Source organism: Pogonomyrmex barbatus, unplaced genomic scaffold (genome assembly GCF_055798465.1).
Source record: "Pogonomyrmex barbatus isolate J1 unplaced genomic scaffold, ASM5579846v1 scaffold8, whole genome shotgun sequence".
Classification (NCBI taxonomy): domain Eukaryota; kingdom Metazoa; phylum Arthropoda; class Insecta; order Hymenoptera; family Formicidae; genus Pogonomyrmex; species Pogonomyrmex barbatus.
The window spans coordinates 6,292,618-6,311,913 of NW_028297182.1; the positions used below are offsets into that span (position 1 = coordinate 6,292,618).

Below are 19,296 nucleotides of genomic sequence, written 5' to 3' on the forward strand. Positions count from 1 at the left end.
CTCTCTATCCTCCTCTCTCGCTCTCGCTGTTCTTGCTGTACCCTATATTCTTTTCTATTCTTGCTCTATCATCTAGCTCTGACGGCACGTTCGCCCGACAGTGGAAAACATCGGGAAATATCGCGGAATCGCGACCTTCTGACTTTTCGCGCCGAGAGCTTTTTGGGAGCTTTGAATTCTGTCTTTCGGCGGTTCTATTATCGTGTATGTATGTAGAATTCGGCAACGCTGTATTGAATATATTACTTCAACACACAGTATCTTTCACACAGAACTTTTCAGGTTTTAGAATGTATTTTGTGAGATAATTTTTATGCGAATCTATATTATAAGAAATAATTTTATTTTTCTCATATCGATTAAAGTGCAATCGCATATTCTTCCGAAAATAATATATTTTGATGAGCATATATCTAACTTATATATCTGCTTTAGTCAAAGTTCATTTATATTCACGTCTATCTTTTAATATTACAATCCGCATTATATTATAGAAAATTTTATATTTAAATATTACTATTATCATTATAATGATTAAGGTAAAATTTTCTGCTACACAACTGCTACCAGATATAATCGATGTGACTAATTCTGTATCTTAGCGAGATGAACTCGCAGATCACCGAGGAATTTATCTTAGAGATCACCAGTATGTAAATCCGTTCTTAAGAGTGCCCGAAACGACAGTCGGGAAGTCGAGACTTTAGCTACGCGAAAGTGGAAAGACACACGAGTAAAGAGAAAGGGACGACGAGGAGAGAGGACGGTGCGGCGGTGTAGTCCCATAATTGAATATATTTAAGCGCGGGAGGGACGTTTGTGCGGATTCTCTCGGCTTACAAGAACCCCATGCCGAGGTAACGTCTGCGAGTAAACTGGATTAATCGTCTATGAAGGGAGAGACCGTAACCCCGCCGCATTCGTTTGCAATCAGATCCCTCCGGGGAAACGCGAAACAACACTACTCGTTGTAGCGCGCGGCCTTGTTTCCACTGCAATTTTATATCGATCACTGGTAAGCAGCTACGGAGAGATCATTGGTTCGAGGGGGCATGCTCCACATTTTAAAGTGAATCAACAATAATTTCGGTGAGAATATATGATAGAAAAAAATGTGAACCGAGCGTGAAATAATTATCGTTCCTTTTTAAAACTTTTTTTTTTTTTTACAGATTTATAGATATTTTGACGGTAAAATTATATTATGTATTTCGTATGTTATCTTAAAACTTTAGAATAAATTGGGATTTGCAATAATCTGAAAATAAAATAAAACTTTTTCGAAAAATGTTACTACTTTATAAGTAATTGGCATTAAAATTAGTGAAAATTATCAATGTTTATCGGTATAACTGGAAATACTTATAATGTAATAAAGCATATAAGTAGTTCAATATTATTTGTAACAGGATATTTATTAATTATATCTTATAATATATTAAATATTATTTTGTAAAGTTCATTTGTGAATGAAAAAAACACATTAAGACGAAACATTATCTTTTAGAAGAAATTAAGTGTTTAATTTATCTTTCCACAAACTTTGCTCTTTCTAACATAATCCATAGAAAACATAGCGAGATTTCTCACGAATTCACTATAAAAGACATGTTGTAATCAGACATGATGTCTGTCACGTTCGGCTTACTAAATGACTAAAGTGTCTTTTTTGATCCACGATACGCCGAGGAAATAAATGAGCTAATCTACACGCAATCTGCCCGTCTTATCCGGATGATTACACATTCAAAAGATTCGCAAAAAAAATAAGCAAATATTTTCTTTTGATGACAAATATATCGATGATTTATCTAAATTAATTTGATGTAATGACATTGTGCGTTAACTAATCTTATTACCAATTACTATCCTTTTCTAATTTACAGATTCATTATATAAATAAAGAAAAAAATTTATTTAACAAACTTAATAATTAATTTAAGATATTAAATTAAAAAGTAATTCCGTTTATAACCAGAGAACTGTAGATGTAATGAAAAATGATTTGTGAGATTATTGAAAACTATTTCAATCATGCATCAATTTTAAACGATTCCGTTTGAGGTTTTCAGATTTTCAATTTCTCGCTCCAAGATCGTCAGAGCGAAACCGCTGTTGCGGGATTTTATTTCGTCTACAGCACCCTTGGGATATGCCACGGGGGTGCGTGACGGCGTGCAAACTGTTTGACTACCAGTTGCGCGCTCCCAAAAGGCTCGTTTTGCAAGTCGTAAACGAATTAAAGCCTTCGAATCGCCGCCATGGCCGTCTCCGCTGTCATGCCGTATTCAGTCATCGGGGAGAAGTTTCGAAACCGTTTTTGATTCACATTCCGGTCGTCCATCGTGCACAACTTGTGGCATCAACGCGAAATCATTCACGGCCATGCCGATTAGCAATATGCCGATTTCGATTTTGATGTCTTGATGTCTGCTGAATTGAGCATATCTCGTAATTTCGTTCGTTTCTCGTAAATTTACAATATGAAAGATGCTGAAAGATGATTTGTTGAAAAAAATCCGAAGATTGCGTTGATAATTCATTATTTGTATTGTAGGAATTTTAAAATTAAAATATTTAAAATAAAGGAAAGTCAAACTGTTTTGAGATATTGTTTATATAAAATTATGTTTAATTTAGTGTTTTATTAAATCATAATTTATTATTATGATTTTTTTTTAATATTGCAATAAAATAATATATACAATATTACTGACACTATAGATTCTCTTCTGTCGTCATCGCGAGCATAATGGTTAGTGCATTATAATTTTAAATTATAGCGTTCCCCAAATTCCAAATGTGAAAACCAGCCGATTAAATAATTGCTTTTTCTTCAAAGTAATCTCACAAGAATGCAAATGCGAAATTGAGCTAGCAATATGGATAACTTGGAAACGCACATCCAAATATCCGTTGCTTGCGGTAGATGACGTGCACTGCACGATACCGCCAATGACGAGAAGACGTCTTCGACATCGCGTCGAGCTAACGCGAAATGCGTGAAAGTCAGTCAATGTTTGCCGGTTTAACCAACCGTGCACAGGCGTCGCGGAGTTTACCCGACGCATTAGTACGCCTCGAAGTTCGAGACCCTTCGCTCATTTAATCGCTCTCTATCTTCCGTCTTTACGTCATCTCGACAAAAGAAGAACGTATCTTCTACGCGTCTACGCTAAAGCCTCGCTGAAAATTCTTTACGTGGAACGTACATTTTCCGTCACGAGGAAATGTACTTTCTTTCTCTTCTTTATATCCGACAAATTAAGAATGTTCCCTTGTTCCGACATGTTATAAAATTTAAGAAAACTGTAAAAACTGTATTCTAACGTTAACTCTGTTGCCTAAAATTCATATTTACTGTATATAAATATATATATATATATGTGTGTGTGTATATATGTATATAAAAGAAGAAATTAAAATAAAAAATGTTTTTTTCAACAACTATCTTGTAAATTTTTGCAATTGCTGAATAAAAGTTTATATAATAAGGATATTTCTATACAGTTATAAAATAATGTTAATTTTATATAGTAACGTTTTATATTAAAATGTTATGTAATTTCATTTAGTGTTTCGATGAATAAATATCATTTATTATTTGTCTTTATAAAATCGGGAGAGTTATTTTTGAGTTAGCGAACTTTTCGTGTCATCCGTGTTCGAATAGTCGCAAACCGGGGACACGAATCGGGGGGGGGGTAACTCAGCCAGGATGTTCCGCGATTCGAGAAAAGCCTCATGGAAATCGGGAAGAGAGAAACTGCAACGTGCCGTACGTAAACGGAGTTTAACTGCAGCGGAGGGAGAAAGGAAGTAAGGAATCGGCGGGGTGCACGAGATCGAGTGGATAGGAGGAGGAAGAGGAGGAAAAGGGGGGGGGAAGGGGGAAGGGTGTGGAAGTCTCGAAGAGGCGAAACTTGCAAAAGTACATCGCGGCTCAAGAGGCCGGAAGTAATCGCGCGAGTTCCGTGTGCCGCGAGATTCGCGTTATCGTCGAGCGATTTCACGGCGTTTAGTGGCTGGCGATCCGTTGTTCCGCGCGACGCGTCGGAATTAAGAAAAAGCGAATTAGCGTACCATCCGTATCTCACAATCCGTAACAATCCCGAGAAATATGTAACGAGACAAGATGACAAGATAAAATGCATCCTCGTAAGTTTTATCTAATTGCGCTTCATCACGCGCTTTCACGCCGCGGTATCCAAATAGAGAAATATTTAAGAAAAACTGGTTACTCACTAGAAACTGACTTGAGCTTTTATTCTTTTGAATTTACCGAACAGTAGTTATCCAATAACTGATCAGAAAATTTTTGTTAAATAATACTGGCATACTCAGCAACTAGCCAGAAACTACCCAGAAAAACTATTCAGTAAATGCTAGCCAGTTTCTGGCCAGTAAACCTCGAGATATTCTGACTAGCATTTTCTGGTCAATAAGTCAGAAATTAGCTAGATTAAGCTAATCAGTAAATATTAACTAATTTTTATCAAGTAAAACTTAGATTTTTCTGGTTGCTATTTTCTGATCAATAACTAGTCAAAAATTGCAATTATCCAGCAATTATCAGCATCACAAAAAAAAGCTTCAAAGTAAATAATATCTTTTCTATAAGTGAATAAAGAAAAAGTTAACAGTTAAAGACTGACGAAATTTACTATCTAGTTATTAACCAAACAAACGTCGTCCAAACTAATCAGAATCTAATTAGTCAAACTGGCCAGATACTGGCTAGTAATCAGAATTCTTGGCCAGTTTCTGACTAGTTTCTGATTTGTTTTCTACTTGGGTAATTTATGTCTACTCTTTGTATATGACAAGACTTTTGCAATTTATCCTGCTGTCCGCAATGGAAATTTAATAAGTCCAATTTGAGTGTATTTCTTACCTTGATTTGATGAAATTTAATTCGAGAAAAGTTTTTTTTTTAATTGCTTTGACAGCATTTTTATTAATGAAAAACAAATTCCATGTTGCTCAGCAAACCTTATGAAATAAATTCAATAAAGTGAAAGTACCGTTTTTTAATAAAATGTGCATTTAACAGGATTTGACTCATATATATCATTCCGCGCGACGATTTAAATAAAAAATTAAAAAATCTTAAATGCAAACTGACATTTAAATTCAAATTATGCGCGAGAAGGTTTATCAGAAAATAAAAAGATAGCAAAAGTAGAACAAAGAGAAAACCGCAAAAACGTTTGGCAAAGAGGATTTGGCAGATTCGTCTCTCCGTCGGGGCGAAACTGAAAGCAAAGATGGCAGAGAGGGATCCCGAGGGAGAAAGGGAGAGATACGGTGGTAACTGCTACAGAAACGGGGAGAGAATGTTACAAATGAATCGCGTAATAATCCCCATAGCCGTTCCACCTCTTCCTCGCCGTCGTACTCTCTTCATCTTCCTCCCTCTCGTTCTCTACAGGAGCTGCTTATGTATTCCGGTGTATGGTTGGTTGCACCGCCGCTAATGGAGTTTCCAATATTTTCCTTTCTGCATCGTTCCTCTTTGCTTGACTTCACGCGCTTTCCCCGTGTCGGCCTCTGACAGATCCTGATGTCTGTCCGCTCGTTTGATCGATTCTCAAATTTCTTCGCGTGTCTCCGCTTTCGCGCTTTGTGTAATATCATTCCCGATTAATTCGTAAGATTCTCATTAATGTTGTTTAACCCCTTTAAAGTTAGAATCAATTTGCGCGCCTCGTATAATTCTAATGTTATTCATTCATGAGAAAGAAGAGACATCAATTTCTGTATAAATAATTTATAAAAAAAAAAAAAAAAAAAATTAAATCTAGGAGTCTATGTTGCATCGTTATATCGATCAACGTGTACGATGTGGGTGTATTAAATCAGCGCACATGCAAATGACTGTGCGTCGAACACGCGTGCAACCCCTTCGCGTTCACGTACCACTGGTTACCGGTGTGTCTATATCTCGCACACGCGTGCTATCACGCGAGCTTCGCGTACACTCGGTACAGCCAGCACGGTCCATATTCCACCGCTTAGCCTTTAATCCAGCTCGGGGTCGACACCTCGTTTCTTTCCGGCCATTTAACACGACTGGAGAGCGCCCGTTCTGCCCGGAACTCGTCCGTCGTGCGGAAAACGCGTCATCGACGAGCCGGTGAATGTTTTAACTCTTTGAATACGTCTTTATCCGACCTGTTGTCACGGCCCCTTATATCGAATTACTCGGTGCTGTTAATCGTGATGGCGTCAACCGAATAAATCGCACGACGGAAATTCATTTACGTTGCTCGCTTTATTAACTTGAAGTACCACTTGTATCATTTTGACCATATATTATTGTTTTACCTTACGCATTTGTACATAAAGGAAAAAAGATTATGCTGAAATAAATTTAGAAATAAATACAAATCTAAAAAAATAATTTCGCTGAGCTATCGAAATTATTATGTATGACACTTAACCGCGACGATAATACTACAAAATTACTTTTTACATTACAGCAATTTGAACGTTCTATATAATTATTTTGATGGCTCAAAATTTTTTTCAAATTTGTATCTGAAAATTTTTAGATACTTTAACAAAATTATTCTTTTCGTGTTCTATATATCTATAGTTTAAATATTTTGTCAATTATAATTTTATTTAAAAGCTGCAACAATGCGGGTAACATATCTACATTATTCACGATGTTTTTTATGTTTTTTAAACGAAAATAAAAATCACATCTCTCGAATTCCGTGCTTTTACTTTTTTCGCAGATAACATAATGTTCATAGTCACGCAACATTTGTCCCAGTTGGAAGACAACCCGAGTCTCTAATCCGCAAGATACATCATTTTCGACAAGTGCGCGTTCGAAAGTTCGGCGCATATTCGGCGTTAAGGGATAAAGGATCCAATAAATTTGTTCGAAGGATTAGGCACTAGGTCGGAGCGGATTATACCCCTGATTCCGATCTGCTCTTGAGCAATACGATAGCAATTTCGCAGCAAAAGAGAGAGAGAGAGAGAAAGAGAGTGAATTCTTTTTTATCCCTCTTATATCGTCATGTCTGAAAATAATGGGACTCCCTCGCAATTTTTCTGCGATCTTTTCCGGGTTGCGGAGATATGATATTGTAAACTTTTTCTTAATTAATAAATCCTGTTTTTGTTAAACTTAACGGACTAACTTCAAAATATTTGGCAGTTTTCTGAGGTTGAAGCAATTAGTAATAATTTTTCAGTAATACAAAATTAATAATTTTAACGTATGATATATTTCATTCGCAGCTAGGAAATATATAATGGTTCGAATTATTAACTCTATATAAACATATATAAAAGTAACCGGATAATTATATTGAGAAATTTGCTGTCCGTGTGCATCACAGTTTTATTTAATTTGTACGCCATCGAGTTTGACTATATCTCACATTTTTTCCTGCATCTTCCTAAGTTTTAACCATTCCCGCCCCCCTCGCGCCATTTTTACGACATCTGGATGGCCGTTGCTAACGCATCATGGCCGGCCATTGTCGCCGACTGGCTTTTCTAGTCGGGTTAAAAACGATAATCGTCATCCCGAGGGGTGCGAGGTGTCACACCGAAACGGGTGGTGCCCCGATGCGTTCTCCTCTGGTTTACGCGTGTATCGCGCACCTATGGCGTCACACGACAAGCGAGGGGAAACTATCGTAGGGTGAGAGTAGAAATGCTAATAAAAATGCACGAAAAAAGGGCGGCCGCGGTTGGTATTACGCGTTATTAGCTGGGCCCCTAATAATAATGGCCGTCAGACTTTCCGCGCCGACGTTGACTCTTATTCGCCTGAGCGAGCATCGCGTGCACGTAACATCTGTATCATCGCTGCCATTCTGACGCCATTCGACGCGGAGTGCATCTGGTCTCTTCTATCCGAGAGAGGCTTCCCTCCCTCCGCATGCCCTTCCGATCTTGCCCGTATTAACTTTAGCATCCATAAAATGCCGTTTACAAGCGCGACATTTAATCAAAGTGCCTTAATGGATAATCAAAATTGTCATCTTCTATACAAAGCTGATTTAATGGATTATGTAATGATAATAAGGTTGATAACTAATAACTTTAAAAGAACAATTTGTATAAATTTTTGTGTATAAAATTATTTATATATAAAATATAAGACGAAAGATCAATTAGACGGTGAAAATTTAGAAAAGGAAAATTTTAGTGCAACTTCCAAGAATTTTATATATATTTTTATATTTATTGCTTATGCAATTAAAAATAATATACTTGAAATATAATTCATTAATAAAAAAGAGATTGTTTTATTTTTAATTTTTACATTTTATCAGATTTATATAAAAAAAATAATTGAATTTTCTGATCTTAATAAAATATTTGAATTTTATTTCAAATTTTGAAAAATTAATTCTTTTAAATAAATTCATTATTTGACATAAAATCGTTCTTGTCCGCAATAAGCATATTTGAAATGTGATTTGAGATTGAATTAGCGCATTGAGGAGGAACACAAAGTGGAACACAAATGTGCTTAGGCGTGCGTCGATCGTTTATTGTAGAGTTTTAAGAGGTCTGATCTCTCATCGCACGAGCCGTAAAACGTTTCTCTTTTCCGATTAGCGAAACATGCCGCGTTAATCACGCCTCGGCGAAGCTCACGTCTGAAAGTTGGCCACTTTCCGCTTGCCACTTCGCGTTCGCCACTATGTTCGCCTAAAGAGGAGGGAAGGTGCCTCTTTCTCCTCGATCTCGATGGCGAGAATCAATTGCGTGGCACGCACGAGTAGACTGCGCGCGCGAGTTTACCTACGCGTTTTTCCGTCATGTAAGTGTAGCATTGTTTCCTCCGATCGTTGTCAAGAGTCCACGACTCACGTGACGCATGAATTTGATCCCGCAATAGTCCCTCTACCCATGACCATGGGGGATGGTAGTAGACCCCGAAGTCAAGGGTCTTCCCTTACCGAGTGTTTTTCTTTCTTTCTTTTTTATTTTTTTATTTCTTTCGTTCGGGTGACTCTCGTGGAGTCAGAAGGGCACGTGGGTAACAGAAACTTTCGAGAGAAAAAAGAGGGAGAAGAGGGGGGAGGAGAGGAGAGAGAGAAAATCTCTTGCTATCCTTCTTTCTCCTAGTTTGCAGCCGAAATTGTTCCGCTCTTCGGGATCTTTTGTTTCTCCGGTCTTGTTATTCTTACCGGCTGCATTCGACGATCCTTTCTTTCGACCTGATCGCGCGACGATTGAAAGTAAACTACCGATACGCCCGTCACAATGCCGTGAACTCGCAATAAGCGCGGTGGTATTGTCGCGGCCGCGCACGTTCGCGCACAATGCCGTTCTCTCGCGGTCTTTAAAGCGTTTAGCTAAGTGCGCACTGCCATTATCGACGTTAATAAACACCCTTCCTCTTGCCCGTCAATCGTCCACTCGACTACGAATCGTACGTTGTTCCTCGTATTCCCGCTTGAAGATGCGTCGCGCTCCAACGATTGCAAATCATCTCAGTTCCGATTTTATAAAACTTTCAAGCAATAAGAAACACGTGATACCATTTGAATTTGAGGTGATAGTAGTAATTTAATGAAAGATAAAACAAAAAATATAAAGTGTAAAATCTCTCTCTCTCTCTAATTCTGATATATATACATATACTGGCAAAAATTAGTTAAGAAAAATAATGATTCTTCTATCCAAAATATAAGAGTCTGATTAAATTATTTTAGCATAAATGTGTGTGTGTGTGTGTGTGTGTGTGTGTGTGTGTGTGTGTGTGTGTGTGTGTGTGTGTGTGTGTGTGTGTGTGTGATATTTGAATTATATAATAAATATTGAAATATATAATTAGTGATAATAGATATGAAAAATTTATTGTATCTTATAAATATCAACTTTTTACTAATTTTGATTGTTATCAAAGCAGCCTCATAAATATATGTATATATGTATATATATATATATATTTTTTTTTTTGGTCTAAGCCATGTGTATAATAATTGCAAAAACTTTGTCAACAATAACGCGTAAAAAAAATATCGAAAGAATATATCGAATGCATTGGCGACAACGTTGGTAGATTAAACCTCGAATAGTTCCGCCATCACGCTTGAACGCACGGCAGTCCCGGTTGGTGGATAATTCGTTGAAGGAAGATACGAATGATCTGGTTGGGGCCAGAAACGGGGAAGGGGGAGAAACCGGGGAGAAACGAGAAGCTGCCTGGATGGCGTGGATTCCCCTCCATGGGCAAAATGGTCCCCCGTTTAGCTCCTACCTTCCGAACATTCTTTAGTACAGAGATGAGCTTTAGGAGGGTTTCTCTCTCCTCTCCCTTTCACCCTCCTATTTCTCTCCCTCTTCCCCTCCCCCTTTCTCTCTCTCTCTCTCTCTCTCTTTCTGTTCCTATTCGTTCATCGCGGCAGAACGCGTAAACATATTTAGAGTTATGACACTTTTAGGATCTCTGAGATTTAGAGTCTCAGTTCATTAAAAGATACAAGCGTATAATTCGTAGCTAAAAAGCTTGGGACAATAATTTATGTATGACTATGTCGAATAACTGAAAAAGGGATGTAAATCATCAATCAAATTGTTTTCCTATAATAATAATTATTATTATTATTCGCGTGCAATTTCTCAATAAATAAATGTTAATCAATGTATGTCAGTTGTAAAAGTCTGATGTATTATTTGACATTATACGAATAGAATATTTTCTCAAAACAATACAGTTATTACTAATATTTTCTCAACACAATACATATAATAATTATTATATAATTAATACAATACAATAATTATCGCTGAAGATTTATCAATTATTTTTGTCTGCATTAATCGTTTACCCGCTAACTCTCCAAGATTTTGCAACTAAAAAAAAGCTTATTCTAAACAAGCTGTGATACATTAAGAGTGTTTTTTTTAAATTTAATTATAATACATTACACAATAGGGAATAATCATCAAACGGTTTAGGTACAAAAAAAGATATAGATATTTTTGACGGTTGATCGTGTTGCCAGTATTTCTATATGCTTATACAGCAGATCCTCCCCTTAAACGTTCGAGTTCCGCGTCGACGTTAAACTTGCGAGTACTCGCGTAGAAAGCGATGAGCGCGACTTGGCCCCGTGATAGTAAAGACGCAAGATCGAGCAACCGCGAAGGCCCGAAGTTGCTCCTCGAGTTCCGCAGGGGGGTGGACGGAAGGACGGAAGGGGAAAACGGGGAGGGAGACGGGGAGCGGGGAGAGAAGGGAGGGATAAGGCGGTTTTAATTACCGCTTAAGACACCCTCGTAGCGTTAACCCCGCGCCGTACAGATACTGACGGGGGGGGGCCGCCCCTAAAGATATCGTTTGCAGTGCACGAAGGAGCAACTCCGAACTGGCAGCGAGGAGGACGTAGAAGTCGTGGGGGAATTTCGGGGGGAGGAGGGGAAGGGGGAAAGACTAGGGGCCGGAGAACTTGTACGCCAACGTCGCACTCGATTCTCCTCGGTACGCCGGGGGTGGAAGTTCGTGGCAACCAACCCTACCGAGCCGCGAGAACTTTGCCGCTACTAGCGTGGCCGTCTGCCAGCTACTTCCTCGAACGAGTCACGTGGAGGAGGAAACGAAGGGGTGACTCGAGGAGGAGGAGGAGGTTGTATCCCGGGTTTTGCCGCTTATACGACGATTATTACGGACGTTTTCGTTATCCCCGAGTTCCGGTGGGCGCTTGTAATCTGACATCATATATGGAAAGCGTGATAAGCTATCTCACAATGACATCGGCAATCTTAATAGTTATTCGCAACTACTTAACGTCGTCGCTTCGTAACTCGAAAATAATGCAGAATAACAGTGCATGGAAAATACTTTTTGTCTTTTCTAAAAGTATTATTTTGTATAAGTTGCGATGTAATAACAGACTACAACGAAATTTTTCGGAGAAAAATATTCCGTTTAAAATATGAAAAACAAGCTTTTCATATTATTCTTATATTAATAATATATTTTTCTCCGAAATTTCGTTGTAATCTGTTATTACATCGCAACTTATACAAAATAATATTTTTAGACAAATAATACTTTTAGAAAAGACAAAAAGTATTTTCCATTTTTAATCTATCGAAATTATTTTAGAAAATTAAACGATTATTAATTAAACGATTCGAACCCTAAGAGTAGCATCAAACGATGCGTCAATAAATAATTGTATGATCAAGGTCAATAAACAGAAAGCGAAATAATTCCTTATCGTATTAATCGTATATAAAATTACACAGACAGAAGATAATAAATTATATGAAACATGATTCAAATCCAATCAAAAGGGGAGACAAACAAATAATGACTTTTTATCGTCAATTGTAGCGATATATATGTAAAAATATATAGAACAGAATTGATTACATAGAATATAACGGAGCCAATAATAGCAGTGTGTCACGTGTCACATCGAGCCAGACTCTGACTCGGGTTTCTCCAGGCGGAGAGGAGGTAGTCGCGGAATGACAGTGGCGTATCTCGTGGGGGTGGCCGGCAACTGGCGTCGGGACGCCCGTCGTCTTATCGGGCACCCCCTTGCCTGTAGCTTCCTCCACCCCTCCCTCGTCCTCCTTTCGCTCTACCCTCGCCGTCCCCCTCACCGTCGTCGTAGCGAGCCCGGTGACGCCTCGACGCGCTCACCCAGAAACCGACGATAAGGTTCACCCGGCGACGCCTGCCTATACCGCCCGTTCGTCCACATACGTACACGCAAATACACACTTACACACGCAGGATACACACGCGCGAGCGCGCGTAGGAATTGATATAAGAAAACTGCGGGGAGAGGACGAGAGGGGGCGGGGTAAGCATCGCGAAACCCCAAATCGTGTGCGGCGTTATCACGCACGCTGACATCGATAATACATCGCCTATCTTCTTGTCGGGAAGGATCTCTGGCAAGAATTAACTTACTCGACAATATCGCGAATGGATTTAGAAAAGATAATACGCTTATTCGCACTCTAGCAAAAGCCACTATCCCGCAACTTGTGGCTTTTTTTTTATTAATCTTAATTTCAACAAAAGCACATCTTTAAATTTTTTTCGATGTAAGTTTTTCCATCTTAGAATGAATTTAGGACTAAATCAAGAGTTACAATGTTTAATATTCGATATTAAAAATATTACAATAGATATAGATACTTCTTAAAGTTCTGGAAATATAAGCCTTGCGTTTGATGATGTAAGCCAATAATAATAAATCTGATTCTATCTTTGAGGTTTGATCCATAAAAAAAATTCTTAGCATGAAAATTATCGTAACTTATAACATACTAAAAGAAGACTCGAGATTATCCGAGATAATAGCCGCTCGTGCGAAAGACGTTGATAATGGTGCACGATGCGTTTTATTATTACAGTAACCGAGCTCGAGGGTGGCGCGCACTCGGACGAGACAAACAGCGGGGGTGACAACAGCAATGCCGGCAGCGTGTCGGGTGGTGCCGACGACGATCAGGCGCGTCTCCGTCTAAAGAGGAAGCTGCAGAGGAATCGTACGAGCTTCAGTAACGAGCAGATCGACGCGCTCGAAAAGGAGTTCGAAAGGACGCATTACCCGGACGTGTTCGCCAGAGAAAGACTCGCCAGCAAGATCGGCCTACCGGAGGCGCGAATACAGGTGACTATTCAGCGCAGTATCGCACAGTTTTTTTTTTCACGCGTATTTAAAAATGGATACATATAGACTCAGAGAAAAAACAGCACCAGCAATTAAATTGAAAAAAAAAATAGAATATATTATGAAGTTGTAATAAGAAAAGATTAAATTATATAAAATAAGAAAACTGTCGTTTATAAATATATAACAGAATGAGATAGAAGGGATACATAATAATTTAATTAATAAAAAAACATATTATTGATATATCATGTGTATTATAACAATAAATGATTAAAAAGACTTGTTTACTTAAGGAAAAAATATATTTGTGTAAAGGCTATAGAATATATTTTAATTATTCTGTTATTTTATTATTATTTAGTTTCATACAATTCATAAAGTTATGCTAATGTTACAATTGTTACCACAATTATATTTTGATAATTTATAATATTTTTTTCATTTCCTATGGTATTCTTTATAAAACTATCTGCGAATATTATATAAAATTTCAGTTATTATTTTAATTGCTGGAACTATTTTATTTTCTCTGAGTGTAAAATAATTGAGACTGTAGAATATAAATAATAAAAATAATTCGATTTTTGTATCGACGAAAAAATGACTATAGTAAACATTTATCAAGTTATGAAAAATGTACTCATTTATGATCTTTTGCACCATACTGTAAAACAATAACTTATTTTGTTATTCTATTTACATGATGGTCTCTTATCTTATTTTAAGTTAATTATCGTTTCTGAGAACCTATTCTGTAATTCTTACATCACGTTATATGTATTATCGTTAAAAGTTACAGAATAGGCCTACTGGATTGTAAGGCATGGTGAATTTTTTAATTAACGATTTGCTTCTCGTTACTTATTCTAGTTTGGTATGAAAGTCTATTGTGCTTTCTAATTTTAAAACGCTTTGAATTTGTAGTCATGGTTGTGTAAGGACAGCAGTTGGCAACTTTTGAAGGAGGAACATTTCTTATAGCTGTAGTTTCATTATTCTAATTTATATTTTATAATCGATATCTTGTGTCACTCCCATTAAGAATCAATGTCAACCAGTGATTCTGTGTCATTTTCACGCGCATATACAGGTCCATTATTTTATCACATAACATCAGATAAAAAAAAATTACAATTGGCGATTTGAAAATTAATTACGACGACGAATTATTTGATTAAGAGATCTTCGCAACTGTCCGATCTTCGAATCGTTTGTTTCATCCATCGACTGTCAGCCGATACGAAAGTATCCGTAGCCTAGCGATTGACCTGTATCTTCGTCTGTCTTCTCGTTCACTAACTCAGGTCTGGTTTTCGAATCGGCGGGCCAAGTGGCGGCGTGAGGAGAAATTGCGCACGCAACGGAGGGATAATCCGCCACCGCCGCAGCAGCAACAGCAGCAACAGCAACAACAACAGCAACACACTGCCAGCGTGAACTTGGTGGGTGCTGGCCACCCGACGCCGCCGCCACCCTCGGGGATACTTGGGGGCCAGCCACCTCCGCAGGCACCACCTTCGCCCCCCAGAATACATCACGGTTTCGCGCCCACTGTGTACCCCGGGATACCCAGCATGCCCGATTCGTATAGGTAAGAACAAGGCGCGAAAAAATTGATTCCTGAAAGTTAAGCTATCCGAATGCAGTCAGTCTAATGATTAATTTTATTCTTAATTCAACTCAATTTACTTGAAAAAGTTAATAACATAATATTTAAAATAACAATTAAAATTATATCGCTATTTATATCGCTCGTTCTAATAAAATAACTCTCGGTCATCTTTAATATTTCCAAATCGAGCTGAATTCACTTCACGTGATCTTTTAAGAACTCACATCAATGTACGATGTAACAAACAGTCAGTAAAGTCTGTACTCTTGGAATCCCCATAAATGCTAGACAATAAGAATTTTTCGATTCACATTGTATTCGGATGGCGAACGGATGAAATCAAAGATGCAAGATATTTCTCACTCATTCATTCACGAGAATTTATAATTTCGCAAAGGGTTTAACGAACGTCTTCGTTCAAGCTACTTGCAACTTGAACGAAACAATGTCAGTGTCGCCCTTCGCAGATGATTATTTCCGCTTCGTGAAGACAGTCGCGCGAAAGACACGTGACGAAAGGTCGTTCTCTTGCAGCCCGATGACGTCGATGCCGAGCTTCACGATGTCGGGCGCGAGCCAGCAGAATCAGCACACTACGAGTAGCATGTCCTCGTTGTCCACCGGGGGTGGCATGAGCCCGATGGGCATGACCGTGGGCATGACCGTAGGACCGAGCCCCGGCGCGTGCCTCCAGCAACGGGACAACGGCTACTCGTGCGGGGTCGCGAGACCGCCGAGCTACGAGCCCCTTCACCTTGGCTACGGCGCCAGGCCCACCTGCAGCCCCACGCAGCCCTACCACGCGGCGAGCCTCAATCAGTACAATCAGAACGCCAGCTCGACCGGTGAGTGTCTACCGCACTCACTGCATTCGCTGCTTGCACTCTAGCCGATGGACTACTACTACGGCTACCATGGATAACACGCTATCGAGCCCGCCGGTAATGGATTATACACGCTTCTGTCGCTCCCCCTTCGTCCCTTCGACCGGACGATTCCGATCGCATTCTCCCTCCCTCCCCTCCCCCACGTCTCTCCCGCCCTTGCCGCTTTATGAGCATCAGTACTACAAATGCGATCTAACCTCACGATGTCCGTACGCCCACATTAGCCGCCTGAGCGCTTCTCGTTTCTGTTCGGTAGTTAGCGAATAGTAGAGGTTGTTGGTAGATTCGATGTGCAATCTATATTGACAAGACATTGTCGTGCTTCTTGCAAACATACTGTTCACCCTGCCGTTATTATCTTACTCGGGATACGGTAAAGGCGAGACCACTTGATCTCACGCGTCTTTCGCGTTACATTATTTATCCCTTAATGAAATGCTGAAATAATACTCTAATAAATAAAGACAAAAAAAGAGTAACACACACGTATAACATTTAAAAAAAAAAATCAGTAGCTTTTTTAAACGTTCGTTGTTATCCACTTTTTATCACATCTAGTGATATATAGTATAATATATTAAAAAAAAAAAACTAATTTGAGATATTAAATTTTCGTTGAGATTGCAGCTTGCATGTACAATTCTCGCATACTTTATGTTTATGCAAAACTAAAATAGAATACCATGGGTTCTCTTGCAGGTCTAATATCACCTGGCGTGAGTGTGCCAATCGCGGTACCAGGTCAACCGGCACCCGACATGGCAGCGCAATATTGGTCACCGAGGCTGCAGTGACCGTGGTGGTCGTCGATGTCGACCTCGTCTCCGTAGACTTGAGCTTCTTCATCTCCTTAGCTTATGGTCCGCCTTGCGTACGGGAAAAACGGTCGTGCGATCTCCGCGGGGATCCGCAGAAGAAATCTCCGGGAAATCCCGGCGTTATGATCGATCGCGCACGCGCGCGCGACTATTCCGTAGGATAAATCGAAGTGAGCTAACCGTTCCCGTGCATTTCGTTCAAGCCAAAGTTCCGTGCGGAAACCAGTTTGATCTGTCCGTATTCGCGTCCGCTACTTTCGCGTTATCTTTTTCTTTTCAGGCGAGCGCATTGTTCCGGGAAATTTTGCGGAAACATCACCGCGCGAATTCGCTGGCGCTTACCGATGGAGATCATCCGAGACACGAAGATCTCAGGTATCTTCGACGACGGCAAGGAACTTAATTTTTAATTGAAATCTAGCTCTATCGCGATTCCGTTTGTGTAAATTGTTGTGTGACGATAAATCGACGTAGTGCTCGTGTAATCGCAATACATAATTGCGGCGTTGCGTTACAGGCGGATTAAGCGATTATTTCTGTATAATGATGAATCTTATCTCACACACATTCAATCAAATCAAGCTCCCGTTGCAGAAAATTGTTTATTCACACTTGCGATCGCGACACTTTCCCGATCATGTCCCTCACTGTTATCATAGACGAACGATTAATGCTGCTTCCCCGCACTTTTACTAACGGCGTTTGGTAAATCGTAATGCGCGAAGAGACACCTTCCCTTTTTACTTCGATGTCATATCAGGATCCAACTAGGATGTAACTTGTCGGTCACTAGGATGTAACTTGTAGGAACACACAACCGTTAGACGTATCGATACACCAAGTCAGTGACAATCTGTGATTTTCGTACGACACAATACATCAATGATCGGCAAGGTGGAAAATCTGCGAAAGTATCATCCGCGTATGCAATCCCTCTGTTTGTAAGCTGTTTTTAATTTGTACAATTATTACCTCTAGGCTGATACCTTTGAGACAGAACCGGACGAGGTGAGACGCGATTAAGAAAAAAAAAAAAAAAACAAAAAAAGAAGAATGCGAATCGTCGGCAATGTGCAACTCGTGTAAAAATAATTAAAGCGCGAAAATCGAAGAGGGTAGAAAATCCTGAGAATTCTCGCGGAGAGTTTTTATTCGCAACATTTCGTAGGTATAACTTCTACTAGGCAGAAAGAGAGGAAATAAAATAGTTTCTAAGTCGATATTACGTTATTATTTATACTCGTCAAACGAGGGTGCCAGGAGATAATAAACGTGCGTTTGTTGTGTGTACATCATAAGGAGAGTATCGACAGTCATTTATATATATATATATATATATATATATATAAATATATACATAGTTGACTCTAATTCTCTAAATAACTTGGTAAAAGCCAATTCGTAATATTTATATTCTGTGCAAGGTCCGAGATAAATTATAAAGAAAGAAAGAAGGATTGTCGAAACAATGCCGATTGTGATTTCCCTTAGGCCAGGTATGTTAAGCGTACGATTATTCATTCTAAATAAATAGTGTGTGCATTTAATCGAGAGTTCTCTCAATGCTTGTTTTCTAATCGGAGAATTTATTTGCGAAATCCTAGCGTGTGTAACAATCGCACTCCCGATTGTATCAACTTTGATATCACAGGAGGCTATGCCAGAGTCTAACTGTCTCGCTGTCTAACATGGACGGAACGTTGATTTTGTCGAGCAAATGAATATAAAAAAAAAAATTATCGTGCGATTTCCTATTAGAAATCAAGCGCAGTTCCTTCCCGAACGTGTTCATTCTCTTTCACATTCTCCCTCTCCTTTCTCTTCCTCGATCCGATAACTCATGTTTGTACTTATCCTTCCTGCATTGTCGTCCAATTGAATCACTTATAGGGAATAATGGAAAGCGGGATACAAGCAGAAAGAGATCATCGTTTTACCTTGCAAATGTAACAATTGTATATTTATTTCGACTTAATAATTAATTTACACTCGAAGACAATGTTGTATTCTCTAAATCCTCACTAGAAATCATCCATTGCGATCTGCCGCGGTTTAACCCTGGATTTCTTCTGAAAGAACACTTGTGGATAAGTTCAAATCAACAACAGACAAAGTTGTACTGATTGTAATTAATAAAAGCTGTTAATACAAACGCGGATGGTACAAAAAGTGCACACACTTAATCATTTGGACCTACTTAAAAAATTATGTCTTAAATCAGAGAATTATTAAGTATAGCAGGAGTAATCCAAGGGTTCAGCCAGCGGATATAATTAACATTATAAAGTGCAACAGTATATAGTATAATATCATTATATAATTTTATGTAACTATATATTGTTATATATCATTTA

General features: G+C 38.8%; 1 protein-coding gene and 1 pseudogene across 1 annotated transcript in view; one reads left to right on the plus strand and one right to left on the minus strand.

Moving 5' to 3' along the window:
• The window catches only part of LOC105424612 (paired box protein Pax-6), a 65,192-nt gene extending 46,251 nt beyond the window's left edge, over positions 1–18,941 (plus strand). The window contains 4 exon segments of the mRNA XM_089084156.1: positions 13,363–13,622; positions 14,930–15,216; positions 15,772–16,082; positions 16,824–18,941. Coding sequence (XP_088940282.1) covers positions 13,363–13,622; positions 14,930–15,216; positions 15,772–16,082; positions 16,824–16,918 — 953 coding nt within the window. The 3' untranslated portion in view covers positions 16,919–18,941.
• On the minus strand, positions 5,404–12,867 carry LOC148934738 (uncharacterized; annotated as a pseudogene).
• Positions 18,942–19,296: the final 355 nt, after the last annotated feature.